Raw genomic sequence first — 18,841 nt, forward strand, 5'->3', positions numbered from 1 at the left:
ACTGGGGATTGAATTCAGGGCTTCATGCTGGCTAGGCTGGTACTTTACCATTTAAGTCACTCCACCAGCATACTGTCACTTTCTTGAAGAACATCTTATCATGGACACTCCTTTTTCCCCACCATACTCCCAGACTTTCTTGTTGGTGGGCAGAAGTCATAGACATGAAATATTTTGACTGAACCTAAACGTAAAACCTGTATCTACATTCCACAGCAATACTTTCACAGAAAGCTAGGTACCAGGTAACACTGTAAAAACTTACCATCAAGCCCTCTCTAAAAAAAACCCCAAAAAACCCAAACACTAGAAGTATTTTTAAAAAACATTCTTTTTATTGTACTTATTTATTTTTTGGCAGCACTGGGATTTGAACTCAGGTACTTAAGCTTGGTAGGCGGGCACTCTACCCTTTGAGCTATGCTTTCAGCATAGAAGTATTTGAAGTTTAAATATTTATACTTTTTGTTTGTTTAGGTAATACTGGGGTTTGAACTCAGGGCCTCACGTTTGCCAGGCAGGCACTCTACTGCTTGAGCCACTTCACCAGCTAAATATTTTTACTTTTTAACACCTGGGATTTAATTTATAATTGTTAAAGTTAATAATTAAAAGATTATCATACATAATTGAACACTGAACAGGAATGGCTGGGACCCCAACCAATTCATATGAGGAGAATTAACTATCCGTTAGTCTCCAAAATACTTTCATTAAAAAAATTGTGGTCAAATAGACATAGCATAAAATTTATCACTGTAACCATTTTTAAACCTCAATTCACCATTGAAGGTGGTTCACTTCTTCCCTGTTTTAATTTTCAGGCTCACCACTAGGGGGCAGCCGGAGACAACTCAACGTCCTCATTCTCCCACGTCCCCCTCCCCACCTCCTACGCATGCGCACCTTATTACGGAAAGGGGGCGGAGCCTGAAAGGGCGGGGCCTGCGTGTCGCGCAGGTGCAGACGCAGGCGCGGGCGGGCTTTGTGACGTCAGGCCGCACGGCCGCTCCGGGTCCAGGCGGCGGCTCCCGGAGTCGCTTCCCGAGCGTGACGCGCGGATTCGGCTCCCGCCCGCCCGCCGGACTCGCCGCCGCCTCCCTCGCTCCCTGAGCGCGCCGAGTGCGGGCCAGCGGCCAGGGCGGAGGCCCGGGGCGACGCGGCGCGGACCGGGAGGGCGGGAGGGCAGTAAGGAGCGCCGGTTTCTATATGGCGGCGGCTCTGTCGGGCCTGGCTGTCCGGCTGTCGCGCTCGGCCGCCGCCCGCTCCTATGGGGTCTTCTGCAAGGGGTTGACCCGCACACTGCTCATCTTCTTCGACCTGGCTTGGCGGCTGCGTATCAACTTCCCCTACCTCTACATCGTGGCTTCCATGATGCTCAATGTGCGTCTGCAGGTGGGTGAGCCGCCTGGACCACGAACCCCGGTGTCCTCCCCTGAGACCCCCCTCCATTCCCCCCACAAGGCCCAGTGCGGCCCTGCCCACCTCGCCCAGTAGGATGGAAGCTGAGTGCATTTTCTCATGCAACCCCCTCCCTCCGGGTGGTTGCCCGCCTTCTGCAGCGGGTCCTGCACCTGGGTGGGTGGGGGGGAGTGGGGTCGGAGCTGGTCCGAAGGGAGATGTGTTGTCTTTAAAATGGCACAATATTGGGATCTGGTGGTGGATTAATGGGTGAATTTTCTGCCTCCCAGACTTTGCCTTTTATGTTATCCTTGGAGCTTACAAGAGATCAGAAGTGAATGGTGTTTGGAGCAATGCACCTGATGTATTCTGGCCAAAGATAGAGACCCAGACGGGTTCAGATCCCCAAATAATTCAGTTGTGAAACAACAGCACGCACACATCAGCACCTGGCGATCACTTTTGCTGTAAATGACTGACGTTTCTCCATCTATTGAATTCCAATTTTTTTTTTTTTTTTTGGCGGAACTGGGGTTTGAACTCAGGGCTTTTGTGCTTCCAAAGCAGGTGCTCGCAAAGCAGGAGCTCTACAGCTTGAGTTACACCTCCAGTCCATTTTGATATGGTTATTTTGGGGATGGAGTCTCCTAAACTATTTGCCCAGGCTGGCCTCCAACCTAGATTCTCCCAATCTCAGCCTCCCAAGTAGCTAGGATTACAGGTGTGAGCCACCCTTGCACAGCTCCAGATACCTTTTTCTAGTGGAATGAGAAAGTAATCTATTTGAGAATTCTTTCTGAAAGAAAGATGGCTAGGTAACTGAGCTGCTTTTGGATTCTGTGTACACACCGTGGCGTGTCACAGGTTCTGTGATAGGAAAGGCGCCCCTCTCTCCTTGGGGAGATTACAGCCAGGCTGACAGTGTTTACATGGTTCCCTGATGTGCAGAATGAGCCTGTTTGAGTACCAGGGTTTTTTCCAGTTTGTCCCAATGTGTATATACTCAGGTGTTTTGGCTCCTGACTCAGGTGATGGTAGATCCCAGGGGATCTAAAGCCATCAGTTGGTCAGAATTGTGTTAAGATGAGCCTATTTTAAGGTCCACATCGAGAAACTTTGATGTGAGCAAGGGCTTGTGGCATCCTTAAATGATACAGGCTAGAAGACAGAAAAGTAGGAAGCTCCAATCTACAGCAGGTGGTATAAATGAGTAAGGGGTGCTGGATGTGGGCCTGAGGTAAACCAGAAAACCTGTGCTGGAGCCAGTTGCCATTTGGTGGAAACATGGGCCCAGGGTTTACTAGATTAGCAATTTCCAAGAGAAACCAGACTTCCTGATTTTTAGGTATCAAATTAATTCAGATCAAAAGAAAAAGAAATTTTGCACACAAAACAAAAGTTGTCTTCAGGCTGTCTTTGACCTCCATGCTCCCACTTTGGAACCTCTTGTATAGAGTTAGGCATAATTTGAGGTTATTTGTAAAATCAGGTTACATATAATTTGTACTCATTTATACAATTATGAGGAGGACGGTGTGCGATTATCTACTATGTAATGCTGTTATGTTTGTATCATTAAAAACAAAACCATGTTCTCATATACCCACTTCTGTATTTATGGCTCCCTTTAGTCTAAACTACTCTAATCCCTCGCCTGGACTGTTCTAGTACCCTCCATGTGTTCTCACGGAGCAGTGGAGGAGTCTTTAAAACACATTAGTCAGCTCCTGTCGTTCCTTTTTCTAAAGACAGTGTCTCACAGTGTAGCCCATACTGGCTTCAAACTTCTTGTCCTCCTGCCTCAGCCTCCCAAATGCTAGGATTACAGGCATGTGTCGCCATGCCAGGTCATAAGTCAGATCATGTCATCTTCACTTGATCTTAGCCAAAAGGCCAAGAAATCATCAAATCATACCATTTTAAAAAATTGGTGCCCCTAGCACATGAAATGGAGTTCACGTGTGTTTTTACCTTACAGATCTTGCTTCCACCTCTCTAACCCCTCACCTGGCTTGCACCTTGCTTGCTAGGCTTGCTCAGGGTTTCCTGTCCACTCTTTGCTTGCACCAAGGCCCTTCCTGCCCCTGGGCATTTGCACAAGCTGTCCTCTCCACCTCAAGTGCTCTCCCTAGCCTCTGGATGCAGGTACTTCTCACTTACGTTTCTCCTTTCTGACACCGCCACGATCTTGCCCTGCTTTCCTCACTGCAGGGGTGTTGAAGGCTTGAAGGCTCCTTTGTTTTACAAGCAATAAATAGGCCATGACTCCATTCCCAGTGCGGTGCTCAGGGTTTCTAGATTGCTCATTTGTTTGTAGGACAGTTGAACTCATCTCTGGAAAGGGTTTTCTAATCCAAATTTCATAACATTCCTCTGTAATCATTTCACTGTCCTGATTGACAGCAAGTGCATTTTGGAGAAGGAGTGGGTGACTTGTGGGGCTCGATATTAGGGATGGCACAGTTTTCAAGAACGTGGGGAGCTGAACAGGAGCTCGGTGCAAGTGAGTAGAGGAGAGTGGCACATAGATAAGCTCATTACCAATGCCTTGAAGAAGGGCTTCCTAAGAACCCTGCAGTTCTTGTGTCTGACCGAGTACAACAAGCAGCCTCTTCACATCCTGGGGGTGGGTGGGGTGTCTAATCATACCTGTAATACTTACATCTGCTACGTCAAGCTCCCCGCAGGTTTTAGGGTGTTCATTCATTTGTGGAAAAGCACTGGCTTACCCAGTTTGGAGGGTTAATTATTCTGGCTTTCTGGTAAAAGGTGAGCACAACAAGAAATAGAATCTGAGTAAGGGGGCACACTGCTCTCTGTGTCCTCCTTCCTCATTGAAAGGGGTTGGAATCTGTTTAGCAAGTAACAGAAAGGCTCCATTTCCCCGTTTCCTTAGGACTCTGTTTGTAGGGCAGATAAGCATTTTAAAGAGGCTAATAGCTCTTTAGTATGAAAGATGACTAAATGAAAAAAACAGATGCAAAGGGAATGTGTAGGCTGAGAAACCTTATGATTTTAAAGTACTGTTGGCGAACTGGGCACGGTGGCGCATGCCTGTAGTCCTGGATACTCAGGAGGCTGAGGAGGGAGGATCACTGGAGCCAGGAGTTTAGACCAGTCAACACGGGAATTGTCAGTATCCCACTTACTCATGCAGAATCTGAAGAACAGACAGTCAGAAGTGAGAGTCCATACCAAACATGAAATTAGTAAAAGCAAGATTGAAAAATGGTGCCATGAACTTGTTCCACTTTAAAAAGCCATACCTACAATTTTTCTGTTACATGGCCTGTGGGAAGGATCAAGTATCTCAGCCCCAGGTCACCTAGATTCTTAACCACTCAAAGAGAAGATCAAAGAGAGAACAGCAAAAAGAAGGTTATTGTGGAGGTGGTTGATAGCTGTCAAACCAAGCAGTGTCCCTGTGTTACCTGTAGCCGTCTGCCCTGTGCCTGTCTCCTGGTTCTGCATTCCTCACTGCTCCCTGCTCAACCTCTGAATGACTTTCTAGTTCATAGTGTCTATTTCATAGGTTTCGCTGTCCGCTTACCACTTGGAAATCTTTATTCATGCATCCCAGTGTGTGTGTGGTGGGGCTGGGGGGATGCTTGTGGACAATCTATATAGTGTGGGCAGAGCTGGGGGTGTGGCTTAAGTGGTAGAGCACCTGCCTAGCAAGCATGAGGTCCCAAGTTCAAACCCTGGTACCACCCAAGCCACAAAAACCTCTTGCATACTCACAGTAAATCATTTAAATAGGGTGGACAGACAGTGGGCCTCATCGAGAAGGCGACATTGAGCAAACCTTAGGAGGAGATGAGGGCTTTAGTGTGGAGATGTCTGGGTTGGGGGAATGCAGAGTGAGTGGAGGGAATAGCTGTGACCAAGGCCCCACACCTGGGCAAGCCTAGTGGGTCCAGAAACAGCAGGAAGCTGGAGATTGCAGCAGTCAGAGAGAAAGAAGATGGTGGAAGATGTGGCTAGAGAGGCCCTGGGGAATTTTGCAGGCATTGAAGGACTTGGGCTTTGACTCTGATTGAAATGACTTTACTTAGGTCTCAGTAATTACAAGAAGTAGTAAAGACCCTGAGATGATATTCCCAGGGTTGATTACAACTGAAAAGAGTTTTACTCTGCTGCTTGACTTGTATCAGTCTCCTCAAAGAAGATTGGGGGGAGTTATAGACTCTGAAGAAAACTTCGTAAGCGCTTATAAGCTTTGTGAAAACTTAATAGGCCGGGTCAGAAGCATGAGTCTCTTCTGGCTTCTGAATGCTGAATATGTGTGCTGGAGATGATAAAATACAACCTTACTATGAAGTAGCTCCTCTCTTTTGTTTTGTTTTTTTTTGCGGTACTTTGAGGTATGAGGTGTAAGAGGCTCAAGCCTCTCCACCAACCCTCTTATTTGTGTGTGTGTTGCATTTTTTCAAGATAGGTTCTCAAGCTAATTGCCGGGGCTGGCTTTGACGCATTACCCTCCTCATCTCTGCCTCCTGAGTAGCTGGGGTTACAGGCGGGAGCCACTGGTGTCCAGCTGGTTCCTGTCGTTCAAGTGAATGCTAATAATTGGTTTTCATAAGTTTTTGGTTTTGTTTTGAAAAACCTGGGGCCAGGGGTGTGGCTCAAGAGGTAGAGTGTTTGTCTAGCAGGTCTAGGCCTTGGGTTCAATCCAACCCCCAGTATCGCCAAAAGGAAAAGAAAAGCTTGCATCTGTACAGTATAAAATTTGAATAGCATCCTTGACTCATTTTTAGAGTCCTGCAAATAACTGTCTAATGATTCAAGCACATATTAAAATATTTGAATTCCGTCTATTTGTGCTAATGCTAAAAAACACCCAACATATATGAAGTGAAACAAAAAAATCTTAAAAACCTTTTAGCGCTGGGGGATAGCCCAGCAGTAGAGCGTGTGCTTCATAGGTTCAAGGCCCTGGGTTCCATCCCAGCACCAAAACAAAATAAAGTAAAAACAAAACAAACACCTCAGCTCTACCTCAGCCTGTTTTGTCATTTGAAATGTTTCATAAAGAAACCAGGGGAGGAAAAGACTCCAGGCCCACAGCAGAGCCTGGGCATTGCTTCTCAAACGACCAGTTTCTTCACCTTCAAGTGGTCTGAAGATCATCTGAAGTCTAAGGAAAACAGACTACTTCCACATGCAAAAGAATGAAGGTGGAGGGGCTGGGGGTGTAGCTCAGTAGTAAAGCATGTGCTAGGCATTGTGAGACCCTGGGTAAGATTCTCAGCACTAAAAAAGGTGGGATGAGTGAAAAAGACCACACAAAGAATGGTGTTTGCAAATCATAATTTGATAAAGCATTGGTATCCCGAATATGAAAAGAACTCTTTCAACTCACAAAACAACCCAGTTTCTGGGCACTGGTGGCTCACACCTATAATCCTAGCTACTCAGGAGGCAGAAATCAGGAGGAACCGTGTTCGAAGCTAGCCCTAGCAAATAGTTCAGAGACCCTGTCTCAAAAAAACCCATCACAGGAAAGGGCTAGTGGAGGGCTCACAGTGTAGGCCCTGAGTTCAAACCCCAGCACTGCCAAAAAACAAAACCCAAAAAACCAATCCAGTCATTGGTAATGGGCTGGAATAGGTATTTCTCCAAAGATAAACAGATAGCCAGTAGGTCTTGACCATGCTCAGCTCCAGGGGAATTGCAAAACAGGTCACTCAGCCACGAGGAGATGCCATGTCACACCTATTAGGATGGCTGTTTATTATTTTTGTTTTGTTGTGTTGGGGTTCAAACCCAGGATCTTATACATGCTAGGCAAGTGCTCTACCTCTGAGCTACAGCAGAATGACTGTTGTATTTTTTATTTTTATTTTTTGGTGGTACTGGGGTTTGAACTCAGAGCCTCATGCTTGCTAGGCAGGGGCTTTTACTGCTTGAGCCCCTCCACCAGCCCTGTTGTCATTACTGTAAAGGGATGGAGTAGCGAATTTCGGTGAGCATGTACAGAAGTACTTTGCTGGTGAGAATGTAAGATGGCACAGCTGTCATGAAGAGCAGTTTGGGGGTTCTTCAGAAGGTTAAGAGTAAAACTACCATATGATCTGGTTACAAACTGAAAAGGTTTAAAAACAGTGACTCAAGGGCCAGGGGTGTGGTTCAGTAGTGGAGTGCTTGCCTGGCATGCCTAAGTTCCCTGGTGTCCCCAGCACATAGAAAGCAAACAAAACAAGGACTGGGATACTTGTTACTCCCACATCATAACAGCCTTGGTTACAGTAGCCAAAAGGTAGAACACTCCAAGTGTAAACAAAATGTCATCTGTTCACTGATGGATGGCTTTAAAAGGACAGAAATTCTGACAAGTGCTGCAATGTGGACATTAGGTTACGTGAAATAAACTGGTCCCAAAAGAACCCCCACTCACTTGAGGTCCTGAGAGCACTCAGATTCCTAGAGGCAAAGTAGAATGAGGTGGGGGGATTTAGGGGTGCAAAGTTTGCAGTCTGAGAAGATGAAAAGTTGCAGAGGAGGGCTGATGCGGTGGTGGTCGACAGCAGGGTGAATATGCAGAATACCACTGGACTGCCCACTTAAAATTGTGCAGATGGCAAAGTTTGTGCTGTGTGGAACCCTGGGTTCAATCCCCTTGCCACAAAAAAAAAAAAAAAAAGAGATTTTTAAGGGAGTAATTAATAGGAAAGCCTTTGACTGTTGTGGCAGTGCTAAGTTGCGTGAAAGTTCCCGAGTGCCTGTTCTTAATTTCTGTTCTTGTGTAATCATGGTGGCGAACTGGGGATGACCCCTTAGGAGCATCGTCTTAGAGAAACTGGCAGGAAAGCCATGGGAGCTGGAGCAGACCAAGAGTGAGCCAGAGAGGGAGGAAGAGGAGCCCCAAAAAGCAAAGGGTGTGGGGAGGAATTTTGTGCTTGTTAGTAAGGATTTTGGCTTTACTCTGCGTACAGTGCAAGAGATATATTATATAATCTGATTTACTGCTATTTTTGTGATACTGGGGTTTGAACTCAGGGCTTTGTACTTGCTGGCCAGGCACTCTGCCACTTGAACCACACCCCTAGCCCTTTTTGCTCTGGTTGCTTTTTGCCAGGGGCCAGCCTGGACCATGTACAGTTCTCCCTCCTAGTTAATGCTTCCTGTAGCATAAGTATACAAAAATACACAAAAAGTGGAATAGTATGCTTCACTTTTTCATAAAGACCAACTTCCCCTTCCCCTTCCATGGTGCTGGGGTTTGAACTCAGGGCCTCTCCCTTGCTAGGCAAGCGCTCTGCCTCTTGAGCCACTCTACCAGGTCCTTGCTAGTCTTGCTTTATCTCTTCCCTCCAACCCTGAACTGTCTTGTTTTCCCATCTAGCACTGGAGTATTTTAAATAAATCCCAGAGAGAAAGGAGTTTTTTTTTCCTTTTTCGCCCTGAGAATTGAACTCAGCACCTTGCACTTGCTAGGCAGGTGCTCTACCACTTAGCCACGCTCCAGCTCTTTTTTGCTTTAGTTATTTTTCAGTTACCATCTCGTCTTTCGTTTTTTGCCCTGGCTGGCCTCCAGCTGCAATTCTCCTGATCTCTGCCTCCCAAGTACGGTGGTTTTTTTATGTTTTGTTTTTTTGACACAGAGTCTTGCTATGCAGCCCAGACAGGCCTTGAATTCTCAGTCCCCTTGCCTCAGCTTCTGGAATGCTGGGATTACAGGTATGTACCACAATGCCCAGCTGAGATTGGATTTTTTTATACCTTGAAATAAATTGATTTATAGAAAAATTGCAGAAGTGGTACAGAGATTTCCTATGTACCCTTGACCCAAATTCCTCTAATGTGGGCATTTAATACAGTGTTATTTGGATGTTATCTGCTTCTCCCAGCAGTGTCCTTTTCTGTTGCTGGATTGTTCTTTGCATGTGGTTGGCTCATCTCCTGGTAATCTCCAGCTGCTGATATTCTGTAGTCGTGTCTTTGTCCATCATCTGGGCGGTGAGGCTGCTTTCACTGCTTGATGCTTACGAATAATGCTGCCATGAGCATTTGTGTCCAAGTTTTGTGGGCACGGCTCTCATTCCTCTTGGACACATGCCTAGGAGTGGAATTGCTGGGCCATGTGTAACCCATTGCTTTTAGCCATTTCCGAAGGACAGCTCTTGCTGGATGCCAGTGGCTCACACCTATAATCCTAGCTACTTGGGAGGCAGAGATCAGGAGATTGTGGTTCGAAGCCAACCTGGGCAAATAGTTCATGAGACCCTATCTCAAAACAAAACAAAACAAAAACCCATAAAATAGGGCTGGCAGAGTGGCTCAAGTGGTAGGGTGCCCATGAGGCTCTGAGTTCAAACCCCAGTACTGCCAAAAAAAAAAGACAGCTCTTCATGCACTGAGGGGAACCATGAGATCTTTTGGTAGTCTAGGTGAGAAGCCATGGGTCCTTCAAGGTGGCAGTTGGGGAGGGGTGGCATCTGGACATTTCCTGTATGTCAGGGTTAGAGCCCACAAGGCCTTCTTCCTTCCTGAAAGGATGAGGTGGTATCTGGGCCTTTACTCTGAACTGTGCGTGATCTGTCCTGTTTTCTGTGGGGTTATGGCTTTTACTTCTTGGATTTTTTTAATCTGATAGGTAAGAGTCACCCAATAAGATTTGAATTTTGTAGCTTGTGTGTGTTTTGGCCATATTGAAGTTCATTTTTATGGAGTCAGAGTTTAATCTTTTCCTACTTTTGACTTTTGCTAGCACTAGATAGGCCTTCCCAACTCCAAGGCTATGAGGAATTCACTTATATCCTGCTACTATTACTTAATTTTTTACTTTTACTTATTTTGTGAGGCAGGGTCTTACTGTGTAGCCCAGGCTGGCCTTACACTCTCAGTCCTCCTGACTCAGCCTCCTGAGTGCTGGGATCACAGTGAGCCTTTTACAGATGGCATTTTTGTCTTTTTTTTTTTTTTTTTTTTTGTGAGACTGGGGTTTGAACTCAGGACTTTGTGCTTATAAAGCAGTCACGCTACTATTTGAGCCACACTACCAGTTCATTTTGCTCTGGTTATTTTGGAGATGGGGTCTTGTGAAATATTTGCCCAGGCTGGCTTTGAATGACAATCCTTTCAAACTCAGCCTCCTAAGTAGCTGGGATTACAGTGTGAGCCATGGCTCTGGTCTTATTTTTGTCCTTTGATTTTTGGCTCAGTAGAAAGGAAGCTTTGAGAAAAGTCTGTACTGTCTACTTGCTATCCTGTCCTAATAGCACCCAGAGGAGCACCTGGCCTAGGGTGGGGCTCAGGGGACATTTGCTGATTGAATCTGTGGCGAAAAACCTTAAAAAAGGTAGAATCTTAGATCATAGATTAATAAGCATTTGTAGTTTTTGAAGTCACAGTCAGCTTGCCCCCCATGGAGGCAGTTCCACTGTGCAGTGAGCCCTCACCAGCACCACAGGGGATGGCCTGGGTGGGCTCCACTGGCCCTTCAGCCCTTGCCAGCGTGGTCAGGGCCTCTGCTGCTCCACAGAGATGCACTTGTCTGTGGTCACTCTGTCCTCCACTCCTCCTCTGGCCTTTTGTCATTTGTTCCCTGAACACTGCTATGGTAGTGATGATCATAGCTACTGTTTATTGATGCCTGTGGGATGCTAGGAGAAGGTTCTGAGCCCTTTCTCAGAGGTCTTCACAGCATCCCTGGTGGGAACTGCCCTGGCTCTCCACCCCTGAGGCCGGCGTGACTCCTCCCTCCTGAGCTTCCAAGTGACCAGGATACCCTGGTGGCTGTCAAGTGGGACACAGCTGGTTTCCAAGGACAGGCACATTTCAGATGTGCGCGTGATCAGTAACAAGAGCGCAGTGATGCAGTGTGTTCCCTGTCATTGTGACTCAGTCTAATTTAGAAATGACAGAGTCATCCCTGTTCCTTATCCTCCAAGCTGTGGAGGTGGTTTGTTTCAGCCACCTCCAGCCTGATGATCTCAGTGGGGCACAGTTATGCAAAGGTAAACATCCCACACTCACACCTACAGTGGGTGAGGCCAGGATTCTCTTAGTCTGTGCCAGAGCCATCACAGCACAGAATCCTGCTCAAGGTAGATCGACACTCTGCTCATTTTAGTTGTGACTTCTCCCTGTCACCTTTGGAACACCTTGCCAGCTTGCTTTGGGAACCATCAGGGCCAGGTTATTTTTAGTTTCCAAAACAGTAGCAGTCTGGACTGTCAGGTGCCAGGCCATTAATAGCCCAGGTCAGGGAAGGCACGGGAACAGATGTCCAGGAGGGTGGCAGCTGCCTAATTGGGTCAGGCCTCCTGTCATCCAGTAGGTAGGCTGCCTCCAACAGGCCGGACACTTTGTGGAAGTCGCTTTTTTAGGTTGTCCTGACATACCTGACCACCTCTACCCTCTTGTGTGTGCCTCTCCCCTCTCCTCCACAGTTCCGTTTTCAGCCTTTATCAGATTTAATGGTGGTGCACTTATTTTCTCCCTTGAGACTCAAAATAGACTTTCCTCACTGCGGAGTCTCAGGGTTGGTGGGCAAGTTCATTTGCTGTTAACATGTGCTGTTTATTGTTTATTGTTTTGTAGACCTTGCCGTGGGAGTGGGGGTGACAAGGCCTGGGGCCAAGGAGAGCAGTCATTCTGATGTACTTAAACCTGTCTAGAAGTTGTTTGGAACTTATTCCTGACTTTCAAAATATTAAAAGGCATCTGACGGTCCAGTATCAGAGGGGTTAGCTGAGGACTCTGAGTCAAATTGTTGCCAGTGACCTGTTGCACTCTTTTTTCTAAGGTATAAATAGGCAGTTTATTACTGAATGTATCAAGCAACCAGAAGAACTTCAGGAATAATTTATTCTATCATGATTACTTTGTCAGTAAATAAACAACTTTTAATGGATCTTACTTAAAACATTTAAAAATAATCCTGGAAATACTTCATCTTTCTGAATGATGAATGCCAAGCTCTTGTTCAAGGACATAATAAAAGAGGTTTGAAACTAATTTTCTTGAGCACTGCCCCATATTAAATGACCTGCTTTTCTCAAGAATTATAGAAACTCCTATTTTAATATATTAAAAACATCCTTAGGAATGCCTTCGTTTCAGTTGATGTTCCTTTCTTGTATATTTTGTCAGCGAAATAAGTGTAAAGTTTGAAATAATGTGGTTGGGAAAGTCAATTTAAGAGACTGGGACTGGAACTGGGATTTGAACTCAGGGCTTCCCACTTGCAAAGCAGGTGCTCTACCACTTGAGTCACACCCACAGTCCGTTTTGCTCTGGTTATTTTAGAGATGGCGTCTCATGAACTATTTGCCTGCGCTGGCCTTAAACTACAATCTTCTCAATCTCAGCCAGAGTAGCTGGGATGACAGGTGTGAGCCACCAGTGCCTGGCTGTCTATGTGAAAATAATCATGAAAATATTTTGAGATATAGCTAGAATTATACGTGTAGTAACTACAACCTTAGAGTTTCCTCTTTCTCTTTCTGTCCGTGTGTGTGTGTGTGTGTGTGTGTGTGTGTGTGTGTGTGTGTGTCTCAGGACTGGGGTTTTAACTCAGAGCCTCATGCTTGCAGGCAGTCTACCACTTGAGCTATCCGTCAGCCCTTTTTCACATTGGGTTTTTTTATACAGAGTCTTGCGAATTGTATGCCTGGGCTGGCTTTGAACCCTGATCCTTCTGATCTCTGCTTCCTGAGTAGCTAGGATTATAGGTGTGAGCCACTAGCACCAGCCACTCGCTCCTTTTTGAAACACGCAACTTTCTTGATTGCTACAACACTGAATTTTCCTGGTGTGTTTGGCCTGTCCCTTCTCTAGTCTATTTCTTGGTATTCCTGGCCTTCTGTACCTTCCTTCCATCTTTTCTCTTGATGGAAGTGTCTTCATTTTATCCACCCCTCAAAGGACAGTGTCTGTTGGATCCAGGCCCCCAGCTCTGACATCCCTCTGAGCTACAGACAGTCCAACTGCTCTCTGCAGTCCTACAGTGAGACTCTGCGTCCCATTGTGAGCCCCTTTACTTCCCATTTTCAGTCGATGACACTGGTGTCAGTCAGGATTGAAAATCTCCAGAAACCATCTCATCAGTGGCTCACATCTGATCAGCCACTAACTTCCAGAATCTACTTTAGTCCATCCCCCCTCTGGCTGATTTATTTCTCCATCTTTCCCTGCTCTGCTGGGAGAGCCTCCTCTCGGCCTTTCTGTTCAATTGGCTCCTTTCCGGTCTATCCACCACAAAGCAGCCAGAGTAGTTCATCTGAAGTGCTGCCATTTCCTTACCAAAACGTCCTGGCTGACCCTCTGCTGCTGTGGAGGCCAGGCTCCTTGTAACCCCTGTGGCCCCATCCCCCAGCCATCTTCACTCTCTGCTTCAGCCTCTAAGAGTGCTTTATTTTCTCTCCAGCATGCTCTTACGTTAAAAATTATTTTTAAGGGCTGGAAGAGTGGCTCAAGTGGCAGAGCTCCTACCTAGCAAACCTGAGGCCCTGAGTTCAAACCCCAGCACCACCAAAAAAAAAAGTGAAAAAAAAAAAAAGATTTTTAAGACTGGCAATGTGGCTCAGTCAGTAAGTGTGCTTGCCCAGCAAGTGTGAAGCTCTGAATTCAAATCCCAGTGCCACAAAAATACCCCCCAAAATAATTTTTAATACACTTGACATCCCCAGCATTTCGAGTCTCCCAGTTCCATAAGGTTGGGTTTCCTGCCTGCCATTGCTCTGCCTGTAGCCAGCCACTTCCAGCTGTGGCTGACCCTCCAGTCTTTCACTTCTGTAACTCTTAAGTTGCATGCTTGTACAGTGTTGCTCCTTGGTTTTTATTTTTAGGCTTTGTCTTTTGTCTTTTCACTGTGGGAGAGGAGGTGTTACCTTTCTCCTGCCCAGCGTCTGTTTCACGTACTCACGTTCGCAGCCCTTCTCTACGGTATAGGTGGGGTGTTTTAGTTAGGAAGGAGGTTGTTTCTTAGGCTAGCCTGCTAGGAAACCCATACAACTTAAGCATGACATTCCATGTATTAGTGTCCAAGACACTAATTCTTCATTCTTTTTCCAATGAAGACAGCACAGCACTGTCAGATTTTATCTAACTCATCAGTTAATGAGGGAACTAGTAAGATGTGATAACCAAGAATGTTAATGCAGAGGTGGGTGTGGTGGCTCTGGCCAGTAGTTGAGGCAGAAGGATGACTTGAGCCCAGGAGTTCATACTGAGACCTTTCTCAAAAAAAAAAAAAGAAAGGGAGAATTTGTCAGCATCCATAGGGCAACAGACAGTTGTTTTCCCCAAGACACAATTAACGCTCGTTCTTTAGACAAGAACTTACCTTTCTTATGCTTCTGACAGCTTACAAAGTTGTAAAGCAGCTCAAACACAAGGAAAGATGCAGGTCTATATAAAACTAGAGCACCTTGAACCAGGTGTGGTGGCACAGGCCAGTAATAACAGCACTCAGGAGGTAGAAGCAGCAGGGACTTGAGAGTGCAAGTTCAAGGCTAGCCTAAGCTACATAGGGAGGTCCAGACCAGCCTGGGCTACATAGCAAGGGCATGTCTCAAAAAAAAAAAAAAAAGTAAATAAAATTAGAGAACCTGGACGATGCACTAGATCACACACTCAGTAATATTATTTGTTCCTTTCACAATTTTTCCTGACATCTTCCCCATAGGGAGCCTAACAGTGTCAAAGACCTGATTCCGATCTGAGAACAGTCTGGTCTTGCCGGCTGTGTAGGTGCAGTAGCTGTGCCGATTGGCCATTAGGCCGTCTTGGATTTGCTTTCACAGGCAAATGATATTGAGAACATGCCAATGGTGCAAGTCAGCTTTGCACAGGTTTTCCGGAGAAATTTCAGAGAAGGCTTTTTAAAAGCCTCTGTCATCTGCAACTTGAGGTAGAAACAGCCCCTAGGTCCAGTATCTGTAAGTTTGGGTGAATTCTTTTCTTAGTGAGGCTGTAGATTTGCTGAGGTTCTGGGCTTGTCAAGAAGTGATCTTAGGTGGGTGCCAGTGGCTTATGCCTGTAGTCCCAGCTACTTGGAAAGCTAAGATGGAGAGGATTGCAGTTCAAGGCCAGCTTGGATAAATAGTTTGCAAGATCCCATCTCCATAATAACCAGAGCAAAAGTGGAGATTGTGGCTCAAGCGGTAGAGCACCTGCTTTGCAAGTGCAAAGCCCTTAGTTCAAACCCCTGACCCACCAAAAAAATAAATAAAAATAAAAAAGTAGATCTTAGGATCAACTGAAGGCTGGGGACTTATTTATTTATTTATTTATGGTACTGGGGCTTGAACTCAGGGTGTACACCTTGAGCTACTCCAGCCTGAGCCACTCCACAGCCCTTTTTGTGATGGCTTTTTTTGAGATTGGGTCTTATGAACTGTTTTCCTAGGATGGCCGCAAACCCCTATCCTCCTGATCTCTGCCTCCTGAGTAGTTAGGATTACTGGCTCGAGCTACCTCGCCTGGCAGCTGGGGACTTGTTGGAGGGGACCCTCCAGGTTGTGTTTGGGAGCCACTCGTAGGTCCTAGATCCGTAAGTCAGGTCTCCCTTCACTCACGGAGACTCACACTCAGGTGCAGTGCTCCAGTTAAAGCCTCGACCACACAGTGAAGTCATCCAGTTACTTACTTCCTGGTTAGAGGGAAGACATTTTTATTGAATCTACACAAAGAACCATATTGGTATGAAAAGTACAAGCCCCAGGATCAGGAATTCTGCTTTTCTTTCTTTTTTTTTTTTTTTCCTTTTTGTGGTTCTGGGGGGTCAAACCATTAGGCTAAGCAGGTGCTCTACCAGTGAGCTACACCTCAGCCACTCTTCCTTCCTCCCCCCCTCCCTCCCCCCTCCCTCCCCCCTCCCTCCCTCCATCTCTTTCTTTCTCTCTCTCTTTCATTTGTTTGTTTATTTTTTGAGTCAGGTTCTCAATTATGTACACCAGGCTGGCCTTGAACTTTTGATCCTCCTGCCTCAGCCTCTGTGTGCTGGGATTTTTGGTGTGCATCACCATGCCTGGCTCCTAGCCCACTTTTGTTATTTTTAGGTTGCTTAGAAAACACTGTTTTTGTTCCAGTCTCCACTGGGCAAGTTGTTGTCCTGTTCCCTTCACGCTGTGGGAACCTTTAGAGCCAGTGTTAGGCCTGCTGTTTGTAAGACAGTACAAAGTGTGTGGGTGCACTGAGAGCCTCCGTCTTTGCACGGAAAGTTAATTTGGTTGTGTTTTCCAGGTTCACATTGAGATCCACTGACGGGCCTCTCCTGACTGACAGGTGTCCTCCCAGGCTCGCCGCATCAGAGAGCACACGCATGAGGGGCAGAAGCGGCACCCTGGGCACCTGCCTGGCAGAAGCACCGGGGTCGGGAGGCGATGGCTCGGACACATGGTTGTGTAGCCTTAAGAAAACACAGGAGGGGACCTCAGCACAGGTGTCCTCCCAGGTGCATCAGCCCACGGTCGATGTCAGTGGAAAGTCACAGGATGGGATGTCATTGTTGGAAAAGAAAAGTGACCCGAGCGAGGCTGACCTCCTCCTCCACAGTGACAACAAAGTGCTTCTGTATGCGAAGGAACTGGTGGGAAGAAACTCAGCCTCTGTGGCTGCTCCGAGCAAGGCCGAGGGTCTGTGCTCTGCTTCTTCAGAAAAGTGGCTTGCTGGCATGTCCCATGGCAGCAGGGAAGCTCTGGGGAGGGACTGGCCAGAAAGAGGGCACAGAGTCACGGACAGCCTCATAGGAGATGCCTGGGCATCAGGATGGCCAGGCCACCCACAACTGTGGGAGGTGGGAGTTGCTAAGGGGGAACCAGCAAGGGCTTTTCCTGAGGGGCAGGGCGCTGAGCTGGGTCTCTCTCACCCACGATCAGAGCTGTCTGCGAGGCCACACGCCCATGTTGAAGTTCTCCCGGAGGAAGAGACCATGTGTGTTTCCCGTGACCTTGTGAAGCTAGTGTTTTCAGAGCAAGCAATAGGATACAAGAAAATGCTTCCATGTCTAAAAAGTACCTCACCTGCTCCGCAGACAACACGGGTTACCGGCTCTACGACCTTTGCAGTTAGCAAATCCCTTATGCCAGAGCTAAGGTACAGCAGAACAATAAAATGGTAGATTAATTTCCAAGCTGTCTTAGAATGATTTATCTCACATTAAGTCTGGAAAGTCCACCAAGTTCAACTCTTTGAAAGCTGGGTGATGGAGAAGAATGGCGAGCTCATTGAAAATTGTGCTTGAAAGACACTCAGACTTGGGAAACTCTTTGGGGAGATCGGACAGTTGAGTAGAGTGTGAGATGTCAATGTAATGGTTGACGTGGTTTTATGCGGCTCCTGTCCCCAATCTAAGGGCTACCGTTCCAATGCCGTCTGTCTCTTCAGCCTGCAAAGTACTGGTTTTCTTTCTCACACCCCTTCCTTTTCACTTGGGATGCAGCTTAAACTGAGGCCCGATGGTGAGAGTTGCAATATTAAATCTAGAATTATCTTCTCAAGTTGGGGACCCTCAGTGAAAATGAGCTTGAGACTTTGCTGTGGCTCAGCTAGAGAGACAAAACAAGTACTTCTTACAACCTTTCCCCAGTCCTAGGAACTAAGGTGTTTTTTACACTAAGATTTTTCTGCAGTAATTCCCTTTGTCGTTTGTTGGTGACTTTAATAAAGGTCATTTAAGAGTGTAAGTTTTTAAGGATTCCCAAAGTGAGACTTAAACAGCCATTTTGGGGACAGCTGATTGCATATATCAATTTATATTGTGTGCTAAATTCCTATGCCATTACTATTTTAGTGTTTTGAGATAACGAGGACAAAGTCTGTTCTTTAGCGTAATAAATATGTCCTATTTTACGTGTGTACTCGCAGTCCTCCTCGTCTTTTTTTGACACCGTCATCTTCCTGACACTTAAACGTCTGTTGGCCCCAGGCCAAGCTGGTCACTGACGCAGAAGACCAGAGAGCGAAGTACCTCTGGCCGGATCAGGCTGGAAGCCCTCCGTCTTCCCAGGGTGAAGTGAAACGAGTTGTGTCCCAGGGGGTGGTGTGTGCCGGGTCCTGGCCAACAGGTCTCCAGCCGTCCCAGTGACCCTGTCCTGATTGGGCACTTGAAGCCCAATCACTCGAAGGTGAATGGACACTCCCTGTGGTGTCAGAATTATGAAATGAGATGTTTTAGAAGGGGAACTCTTTCTCGTTGAGTCCTCCTTTTCCTTCCTTTTTTTTTTTTTAATTAATTTTTTTTCTTTTAACCTACTCACTGCGGATGGAACTTTCCACAACACTAAAGCCATTTTATTTCTTTTGTAAATTGGAATTATAAAGATGTCCAGCCAATTGCTGGACAGAATTCCCTATTTAGCATCAAATGCTGAATTAAGAAATTGGGGATGTTTCCAGTTTGGTTATTTTAGAAGAAAAAAACTGGATTTTTTTCTCACCATTTATTATTTTTTCAATACTGGGGATCAAACCCAGAGCCTTGCTCATGCTA

General features: G+C 46.3%; 1 protein-coding gene across 1 annotated transcript; it reads left to right on the forward strand.

The window, feature by feature from the left end:
• Positions 1–1,209: 1,209 nt before the first annotated feature.
• Positions 1,210–18,209, forward strand: Smim10l3 (small integral membrane protein 10 like 3). The gene is made up of 2 exons (XM_074075512.1): positions 1,210–1,395; positions 16,594–18,209. Exons 1-2 carry the CDS (start codon positions 1,210–1,212, stop codon positions 16,612–16,614), a joined length of 207 nt encoding a protein of 68 aa, XP_073931613.1. The 3' UTR covers positions 16,615–18,209.
• The last annotated feature ends 632 nt before the right edge of the window (positions 18,210–18,841 follow it).

This window comes from Castor canadensis, chromosome 6, assembly GCF_047511655.1.
Source record: "Castor canadensis chromosome 6, mCasCan1.hap1v2, whole genome shotgun sequence".
NCBI classification, from domain to species: Eukaryota; Metazoa; Chordata; class Mammalia; order Rodentia; family Castoridae; genus Castor; species Castor canadensis.